The 10,786-nt window shown below is 38.4% G+C and overlaps 1 protein-coding gene across 1 annotated transcript in view; it reads right to left on the bottom strand.

Annotated features, from left to right (window-relative positions):
* LOC135199929 (interferon-induced very large GTPase 1-like) overlaps positions 1-9,859 on the bottom strand; it is an 11,442-nt gene extending 1,583 nt beyond the window's left edge. Inside the window, 4 exon segments of the mRNA XM_064228049.1 lie at positions 1-1,774; positions 1,776-4,825; positions 6,024-6,227; positions 9,769-9,859. The exon segment at positions 1-1,774 is cut by the window's left edge and continues 1,583 nt beyond it. Coding sequence (XP_064084119.1) covers positions 1-1,774; positions 1,776-4,825; positions 6,024-6,227; positions 9,769-9,859 — 5,119 coding nt within the window.
* Positions 9,860-10,786: the final 927 nt, after the last annotated feature.

Raw genomic sequence — 10,786 nt, 5'->3', positions numbered from 1 at the left:
CAACGAGATTTAAAATATCATCAAGTGGAATTGGTACTTTGTCTAACACCTTTTTGTGGAACTCCCGAACCCACTGGTTAATATCACCTTCTGTCACTTGCTCATCTAGTACTTCCACAGAAGTCTGTAAGGCATTTTCAGAGATTTTGGTCAACAAAATCTTCGCTTCCTTCATAACAATCTGCACATACCTGCACCCATTTTCTCCCTCCATAAATAGGTACTCGTCAAGAAAATGAGCAATCCACTTCCGAAGGCAGGCGTCCAAGTTTTCCAGATACAGCATAAACTCTTCAAAATTGTCCTCATCCAGCAGCTTGTGCAATACCGCCTTGAGTAGTGTTGACTTCAGTTTGACTTGAGATACATTGATTCTCACATCATCAGCTAATTCTCTCTGAATGTCTCTGTCTACTGCAGACTGCACTGCTTTACACAGGCGTTCAGTTACAATCTGGGCCAGTGCTTTCTCGTCAGATATCTTACGGACGGAACTTCGAAAAATTTCATAAAACGTGTCATAGTACTCCCTTTCCAGATATAACGCTGGATTAAGGGAGTCCTTATATTTCTTGTGTTTTTCACAAAACACTGGAAGTGCATAGTAACACGCTTGGACAGCTAACTTAACAATAAATGGTTTAGTGAACCTTACATCATCATGTATAACTGCATGTTTTTTTACCATCTTTACAATTTCCTCCACATACTCCTCTTTAAAACTTTGATTTTCAGTTTTATTGACATATGTCTCTAATTTCTGATTTAATATTTGAATTGTCGCTTCAGCATCAGCAAGAGCATGAACATTGCTTACTCCTTGCCTGTGTACCTTGATATCTTGCTCTGTGACAGCAAGAACACTTGGTTTCACAGAGAACTGCTGGAGGACCGTCTTAATTAGAGGAATACATTCAGGAAAATGCCGGGAAAGCACCTCTTTAAACATTTCATTTGGATAATTGTGCTCATCCGCTACATTTCCATTGATTAAACTGACCTTGTACGATTGGTTACACTCATCACAAACATATTTGTAAAAACAAAAGGCCATGCATACTGTAAACTGATCTTCTAGTGGGATAACTATTCCAGATTTCAATATTTCTTTTACTATAGCCTTAGTTATTTCTAAAATAACTTTAATGTCGTCATGTTCAATAGGCCTACTTGCATTTCGCACCAAAGAATGCACATCACTGACTTTTTTATTAATAATCACTTTTGCTCTAATCTTTGGAGAATCTCCAATGATTGCCTTCGGTAACATTCCAGTTACTAGTTTTGGCATCCAGCCACTATGTATCCAGTTGTTGGCAACATACTGGTCAACAAAGTCAGAAAGCTTTTGCTGCATTAGGTTTACTGACATTGACTTTACACTTGTCAATGCATTTCTCACAAGGACCTGATCTTCTTGGAATGTTTCAAGCAAAAATTTTGTTATTTTACTTTCAATATTATCTTCATGGTCATCATTCCCACAGTCCACTTTCTTCATCCATTCGTCCCATTTATACCTAAAGTCTTCTTTCATTTGTTGGTCTTCAAGAAACGCGTCTAATTGATTCTGCTTTATTTCATTTGCCCACTTCCTTGCTTCAGTCATTATGAGTGACTTGTATTTCTTAACATCTTTCAAAGAGTCTACTTGGATTACTTTCCTTCTCAGTTCATCTTTCAAGGACTTGATCGTTCTTCTTTCTGTGTCATTATAGCTTTCCTGAAGCCTGATAAATGATTTTGCCTTCCATTGTTCTAAAACTGCAGCAAATTCTGCTTTCAAAATGTTTCTCTAACTTCTTTCTCACTTCAGCTAATTCCTTTCCAAGATGACCACGGAGTTCACCAATAAGTGAGGCCTCCATGGAATCGGCTATACTATCACTGTTTTCTATTACATTCCTTTTAGCATTAAACCACTTCATTGCTGCATTTTTCAAAGACCACTGTAATTCTGACTGTACATTCTCAAGCGTGCTATAAGCCTCAATTTCAAGACTGTTTCTGAAATTGAATACAAAGTTTTGATCCAATATACCATTCCACAGGTCTTTCAGTTTTACGAGAAATTCCTGAATACCAACTTGGAACGTTCTTCTTCGCATTACATTTTTAAGCAATACTTCCTTGACTTTACTAATGCTTTCACTGTAACCAGGATTTACTGCTGCCACAGGAGGGTTACCTTTCCACAAGTCGGGAAAGTATAAAATATTTGTGTTGTAATCAAACTCTATGAGTTGCTTGAATCGAGTAATTTCTGGGGCATCCTCTTGTTTACCTGCCGCTGCTGTCACCTGGTTCAAGGTTTCCATAAACTTGAGTTGTCCTAGCTTTAGTTTCTCAGCAGCATCTGGAGCTGGTACATTCTGATGAATGAAAAAACATGATGGCTGTAATGCTAGTCTTTTGTTAACCAGTTTCATTTTCAGCAATGCATGGATAACGATCTGTAGTACATCCTCAATCTCCGTTACATTTTCACCTTTGATGTTGACTAGTGTCATATTTCCTATCCCAATTACAAAGGTTGCGATTTCATTATCATGTTGGACCTTTTCATGACCTAACTCTGAAGCCCTCAGTCCCTCAGTATCTACAACCAGAAGGTACTCGTACTTATTGCATGAAAACTCCTCAGGCAGCGGCAAAAGTTGCGCATAGACCCCACGTGTGCACCTTCCGGCAGCAACGGCAAACTGCAAGCCAAACATTGCATTAAGCAATGTCGACTTTCCAGAGCTTTGGATTCCCAAGATGGACAAAACAAAAATCTTCTTGTCACCAATTATCTGTTTCAGCTGTTGTAACACAGCTTCTACCCAAACAAGTGGTACGTGAGCTGCATCTCCATCCATGAGTTCCAAAGGAAAGCCTTGCAACATAAGTTCAGCCATGATTTTGGGTAAATCTTTTATATGAGCAATCTTATGATTCTTGGTTCGTGTGGCTGAAAAAGCTTCGTAGGCTTGTGCTGCCTCCCTCATAAAATGTTCCAAGCCAAAAGAAGAATCCGACAGTTCTTGTTCTAGAGATTTTAGTCGCTTCTGAAGATCATCCCTTTTTTGTTTCATGTCCTTAGGTTGGGGTCCTTCTCCCAGAGCCTTGTCATCCATTAGGCTAATTTCATTCCACAACTGATTAAATTTCCTTTGTTGCTCTGGCAGTATTTGTCTAGACAAGTCATCAAGATAGATTTTCAGCCACTTCAGATAGTACACCCTTTGAATTTTGGAAAAACTGAGCAAATCTTTCATAAACATACCAAACACCTTGGTTTGGCTTTGTAAGAACCGAAGCTGTTCATCTCTTTCCTTCAGTTTTTCTCTGTAAATCTTGTCAGCATATGCATCAATTGTACTATTACCTTTATGCTCCTGTCTGTGCTCTTCCTTATTCAGTTTTGCCCATTTTATCCAAGGTTTGCACTGCATCCGTAGATGGTGGGTTTTTAGGCAGACATTATTTTGTTTTTCAATACATTTCTGAAGACAATGTGCTCTGCCTTTCACTTTCCTGCACTTCACGGCCTTTTCATCCACAGTAATTCCAAAGGCTTCTGCTGCTTCCTCAAACACATGTTCAAAATTTCTAGGGTTCACTCCTTCTAAACACTGATCTAATTTCCGTTCTATTTCTTCTTTAAAAACCCTGACATTCTTTGCCCTTGCTCCTTCAAAGTCAAATATTATTCTTTCCCTGGGAAACTTCATCTTCTGCAGTGTCTCTAAAAACACTCTAATTTCCACTTTCTCCTTTGTGCCAAGGAGTGCATTTGGCTGCTTGGTTACAACTAGGATACAACTTGAATCATACTGTGAAAGTCTCTCTAAAAATTCAGATATGTAGTCGCTTTTACAGTGCTGGAAATCTATCATCACAATAGCAACATTGGACACTTTGAAAAGAAAGTGGGTGGTCGCTTCATATGCTTCTGCATTTCCCCGAAGATTCAAAATGACCTTGGTAGTCTTGTTGACCTTTTCCGACTTATCACTTCTTGGCACATGAAGCTGCCACGCAACTTCTACGGACCCTTCTGAAAACGAGCGCTTATTCATTCCGTTTTCACAATCTTTGTGAAAGAAAGTGGGATGACTTTGGTCATTCAAAACTTCATTCAAGATTTTAGATTTTGATTGTGAAATTTCTCCCAGTCTCAAACATGATATCACTGGAATAGGCTGCTTTAATGCCGATACTGACGGGCAGCTTCTACGATCAGAATAATTCTCTATGTGGATAGTTCTCAGGGGCCACAAAAGTAACATTGAGGGTTGTTTTGGAAGAGGTAGGACTAACGGGATGGCTAACTTGCACAAGAACAATTTTTCACAGATGATCTGTTTTACAAAGTTAGATGAGCACATGATGATTGCCATAATTACATCTGTTGGGTGGAGGGCAAAAGCAACATCTCCCGAATGTTCCCCAGTTAACTCTGTAAGAAAGTCCTCAATGTCATCTCTTGTTGGCATACCTGGCTGTTTACATCCAGTAGCAAGCTCTCTCTTAATGTTTGGTGTAATGATGGCATCTCTTGCCCTGTAATCTAGCATTAAGAGTTTGGAAAGCACATACCAAGGTATATCCTTTACAGATTCTAACTTCTGTGATGACTTCTTGTTCACTACATCTAATGTAATTTTATCTGGGAAAAAAGAAGTTAAACCTAGCTTTTCTAAGAGTTCTACCTCATTAGGATTCTGCTGTTGTAAATCCACTGCTCCTGATTCACGTTCAGCACCGTCACCACATTGTGATACTTCCAGACATGACTGATCTTGTCTAATGTCACATGGAGTGTCGTCATACAATACACCTGTAAGACAAAAAAATGTATTAAAATGTATTACAACTTATATTAAATGTTCTTGCAGTGTAGTAATGTTTAGAATACAAAAACTGGCTTCAGTCGACATAACTTGACACAAGATCAGATTTCTTCCCTTTAAACCTCAGCTCTAGTAAACTTAAGATCTTTACTCAGTAAGAGAAGAGGAGTTTATCTTGGCATGATTGAATGGTTTTTCTGCACTAAACATTAGACTATCAGAGCACACATTAACAGTGGCACTTCAACTTAACAGACAGCCCTCCAGGTAGTGCTCGAGAAAATCACTTGGGTAACGAAGACCTAAAACCTGATGTGTCAACCCAGTCACGTAAATTTCTCACTCTTTTGTCCATCTTTAATTATGTAAAAATATTCCACTGTGTTAGTTGGGACTTGTAAGTTGTCAAATTTAGTAACGGATAAGACATTTCAGGTGGGAATGACAACATATGAAAAAAGTACAAGACGGGAACATGTATTAAATGAAGACTATGGTCAAGAAGTAACTGCAGTTTTATACTGCAATTTGGTACCAGTTTTGTGTTGCAATTTGGTGTCTTCACAATAAACATCTAATTGACATTTCATCCAACCCTAAGAGGATGTGCGCTGGCCAAAGAAAGTTTTGACGATTACTTTGTGTGGCATATGAAAATTCATGGAATCCTTGCTCTGGCCTGTGTACATTACCCGGCGGCCTTGTCCTCTGTGGAGGTTACTTCTTGGGTCCAAAGAGTTAACCTTCCCTTGAATGCACCGTTTCCCACATTGGCTCAACATTCTGCCATTTGTCAAACTAAATGATGTAACAGACAATCCATGTCCTTTTCCTCCTTGGCCTTATTGTGCGATAGGGGGGAGAGGTTTTGTTCCGCCACTATCCTTGGTCTCATGGGGTTTTGGGGGAGAAACATACTTTCACCACTACCATTGGCCACATTATCCTACTTCTGTTGGTGGAGAAACTTAATAACCTTGGCCTCTTACACCTCAGAACTCTGGTTCCAGGTGTATCCATCTGAAGGAGGTTGGAAGTTTATAGCTCACAAACATAATGATATCCTCACAGAATACTGGCTTTTGAAAGGTTGCATCCAAGTCCTTTTTATTTTTTAAGGAACACTATATCATGTCTGATCATAAGTCTATAATGAATATGGACGTTAGTTTAAATCATACTCACAACTATTGAATAGTTTCCTCAGCACTTCTTCCTCATCCTGCTTTGCCTGACGCCTCAACTCCTCCTTGATACTTGATGTGTGAAGACTATTCCGTAGATCCTCAAGTGTGTCAATTCCAAGCTCTTGAAAAATCTTGATCCACCTTGAAGACAGTCCACATTCTTTGATGTGCTTCGATAAATCATCCATGATGTCAGTATGGCCTGAAATTTACAAAGACTTCAGATCTTTGGAGAGCTGTTTGAATTATAGTGTTATAAGAATGTTTAAGGAAATTACTTAGCTGAAAGCATATTGAGAATTTACCTAATATACTACAACAAGTTTCTTATCGCTCTATAATAGGATGGTGTTCAGTATGTTGACGATCGATCTGATATTCTAAATTTATTTGTGATTGCTTAGGTTGATATGGGACACTAGAACTGCTGATACAAGATGACCTGGTACTGAAACTGTTTGGTGATTCATTGTAGTATTTGATTATGTTTTTTTTAATTATGATTGCTCAGTCTGATGATCTGGTGCTGGAAGTGTTTGGTTACTCATAGGGTGACCATTTATTTGAGATGTGAAAGGGGGGGACACCGTATAAATTCATAAGTAGGTATATGCTATGCATAAGGATAACGCTAAGTATCAGGTGATTGACAAAGTACTACTTTGTCAATCACCTGATACTTACAACCAGGCCTCTCTACCTAACATCCAACTGCCCTCCTCATTACCAAATCATACCTTCTACACTCACCACCCTGAGAACCACACCTCCCCTCAGCTGCTCCCTTCCATGGAACATAAGAGCTTCCTGAGGGTTTGCCTAAACCTTGGCCTCTACCAGAACACATACATGGCGGCTTTGTTTATGTTTGTATGTTGTTCTCCCCAACCCAAACCCCCAAAACTTCCCCAAGGTGTCTCATCATTGTTGGGTGAGATAGAAAGTAAGGTAGATACAGTCGACCCCAAACCTGATAACTACAGCTTCTTCATCAAAAGCACTAAAACTTCAGGAAAAATTAATTCCCAAGGTCAGAGCAGCCACACCATCATTACTTGGAAATATCCAAGTTGCAAACATAGCATGTTGGCAATACATTGCCAACATCAAACATGTTGGCAACTTATTGCACATAAATTGCAAACATGTCATACACATGTTGGCAACTTTGTTACACACAAGTTGAAAACATCACAGACATGTCATAAACATATGGCACACATCCAACATTTTGGCCACTCATTAAACACAAGTTGCAAACAAGCCATATACATGATGGCAATATATTCTGCATGTCTACCACACTAGCAGCTTATTGCATACAAGTTGCAAACATGACAGACATGCTGGGCTTCATATCACACATCATAACCATGTAATAAACATGTTGGAAACTTCTATCACATGTCGTAATCATGTTAACCACGCTTTGACAAAGGTTAACCTTGACAACTTATGCAGACATCACAACCCGTTTGATTTCAAGTCACTGGCTTACTGGAAGTTGCAACCTATACTTTATACATCTATCCACTTGCCACAGTCTTGTTATGTACACGTACCACGTACGCAAGTTGCCTAACGGCCCCCCCCCCCCCCCCAGGGGGATTTATGGCAGGCATTTTTTTTTTTGTAGTGTGGTAGCATCTTTAGGATAAACAACAAATTTACAAATCATATTACAGGGTGTACACCCAGTTACAAAACCGGTGTCGCCCCGCCCAGCTTGGCTTGGTGAGATAATGCCCTTCTTGCCCTGAATGTGGCCCAACCAGTACATAGTTAGAATGGTTCGAAAGGGAGGAAGAGGGAAATTACGGTAATCACGCAAAGAAAGTGCAATATTGAATGAAATATATATGGACGAGAGAGAGAGAGAGAGAGAGAGAGAGAGAGAGAGCTTTTATTTCTGTTTAGTTATTAATCTGACGGATATATTTGAGACCTTGTGCCTTCTATTAAAAAATGTTTATCAAAAAATATTATCTTTTTGAAAGAATAATTATTTTTGGAAAAATCTTTATACAATTCGCATTGTTTTTAATCCTTATCACATCGTATTGCTTTTAATCGTTATCACATATTCTAAATAAAAATGCCTTAAAAATTTTTGGAATTGACTATTCATATTAATATTATTCAGACGAAAATAACTTTTGTTATTTTCCTATAAGCAGCTCTCTCTCTCTCTCTCTCTCTCTCTCTCTCTCTCTCTCTCTCTCTCTCTCTCTCATTCTGTCCTCCGTCTTATATCGCCTGGATTGACTATTTAAATAATGGTAGATATTTGATATGTTATTTGGATGTGGCCAAGGATCACAAAACCGTAAATGGCTACTCTACCAACTTGTGCTAGGACTGTATCTATTTTTGCCATTGATTAACTGGACAATAATTACCTATATTACAAATAATATACGAATCTGGTCACAAAGATGTTACACGCCAGGTTTTGTAGACGTGGGTTGTATAAGTCATCAAAGCATCAGTTTTGCAAGGATATAATTTTATTAAATCTGTGCTAAAGACACATTACTGGATATGCTTATCTAGTACTACAGGATTTGTATTTATGGCATAACTTAGTTGAGTTACCAGTATTTATGAGTGTGATGGACCACCTGGCTTCACCCCTCACAACCATCTAGGCTACTTATGGAAAGTATTTTAATTTGCTATATTTCTTATATTATAGAATATTTATTATATTATTTCCGAAACTATTTATGAAAATAAATTATGTGAAATGAAATGCAGTGAAATGTGTGCATCAGTGCACTAACATAATGATGGTGAGGTATAAAGTATGTAGGTGTTGCAAAACTGTATACTATTAACATATTATTTAGTGTCTCAAATTATTTGGTGATAGTCTTTAGACATGTGGTCAAATCGGTCACTCTTGGCTAACCATCCCCCCGCCCCAACCAACCGGCTCACGCTTGCCCACTCACTCCGCCTCTATTCGTGGCTTCCGCGGCTAATATCCAACACACCTTGTTGATGTTCCCCCTCCAAGCTATTCAAGAAACCCACCACTTACTATATCTCCTGTTCATTAGTCTATTACATAGCCATGTTTTTATTTTTTGTAATAAAATTATTGTAAACATTTGGAAAATATAATGGAGTATGAAATACTGTCATCTGAGTATTATTTCACCTTCCAAAAAACATCCATCAGATTAATCTCATAATAACTGTTAGACATTGAAATCCCGAACATGAGGAGGTGCGGGATAGAAGGATATTTATAACAAGGTGTGGGTTAAACGTGATGGGGACAGGTGACGTTGGGTGACCTTAATTTAAGTCTTGACAGGTTCGCTTATCAACATTCATAAGATAATGATAGCAATACATTTTTACTGATAGCAGTTGATCTCAATGATTCTAAGTCGCAATCACAACTGGCACATAGCATTATAGGGTTACTGAAATCAAATTTGTATATCTGGTTAATGTCTGTAACTATCGTTTACGTTATGAATCCTGGTTTTCCCACGAGATAACGTGCCACACACAGAGCCATGGACGAGCTGTATATAACACCAGTGGTCTTGACAGTCGTGTTTACAGCCTTTTAAGTATATGCCCAACAGAGTTGCCTTTGTTTGCTGCCGCCATCTCTACAAACGTTGCCATAGACGAGTATATAATACATAGATTACAGTGCACAACATTATGTTAGAACAGTTATTCCAAACGTACAAATAAACACAATGACATCGACTAACACTTACCTAAGTGTAGATAATCGTAATTACCAAATAAACCTCCACAAAGGTTGCAAACACGTCTGTCAAGACCACTGGCGTTATACAGCTCATCCATGGCTGTGTGTGGCACGGTACCTCGTGGGAAAACCAGGATTCATAACATAAACGATAGTTACATACATTAACCAGATACACAAAGATGATCTCAGTAACCCTATAACGCTATGTGCCAGTTGTGATGGCGACTTAGAATCATTGATATTAACTGCTATCAGTAAAGGTATTACTATCATTACCTTATAAATGTTGATAAGTGAACCCGTCAAGATTTAAATTAAGGTCACCCAATGTCACCTGTCCCCATCACGTTTAACCCACACCTTGTTATAAATATCCTTCTATCCCGCACCTCCTCATGTTCGGGATTTCAATGTCTAACAGTTATTATGAGATTAATCTGATGGATGTTTTTTGGAAGGTGAAATAATACTCAGATGACAGTATTTCATACACCATTATATTTTCCAAATGTTTACAATTATTTTATTACAAAAAATAAAAACATGGCTATGTAATAGACTAATGAACAGGAGATATAGTAAGTGGTGGGTTTCTTGAATAGCTTGGAGGGGGAACATCAACAAGGTGTGTTGGATATTAGCCGCGGAAGCCACGAATAGAGGCGGAGTGAGTGGGCAAGCGTGAGCCGGTTGGTTGGGGCGGGGGGATGGTTAGCCAAGAGTGACCGATTTGACCACATGTCTAAAGACTATCACCAAATAATTTGAGACACTAAATAATATGTTAATAGTATACAGTTTTGCAACACCTACATACTTTATACCTCACCATCATTATGTTAGTGCACTGATGCACACATTTCACTGCATTTCATTTCACATAATTTATTTTCATAAATAGTTTCGGAAATAATATAATAAATATTCTATAATATAAGAAATATAGCAAATTAAAATACTTTCCATAAGTAGCCTAGATGGTTGTGAGGGGTGAAGCCAGGTGGTCCATCACACTCATAAAT

The sequence above is a fragment of the Macrobrachium nipponense genome, chromosome 26 (assembly GCF_015104395.2).
Source record: "Macrobrachium nipponense isolate FS-2020 chromosome 26, ASM1510439v2, whole genome shotgun sequence".
Taxonomy (NCBI): domain Eukaryota; kingdom Metazoa; phylum Arthropoda; class Malacostraca; order Decapoda; family Palaemonidae; genus Macrobrachium; species Macrobrachium nipponense.
Note: the sequence above shows the minus strand (reverse complement) of the source record. Positions and strands in the feature narration are given on the sequence as shown.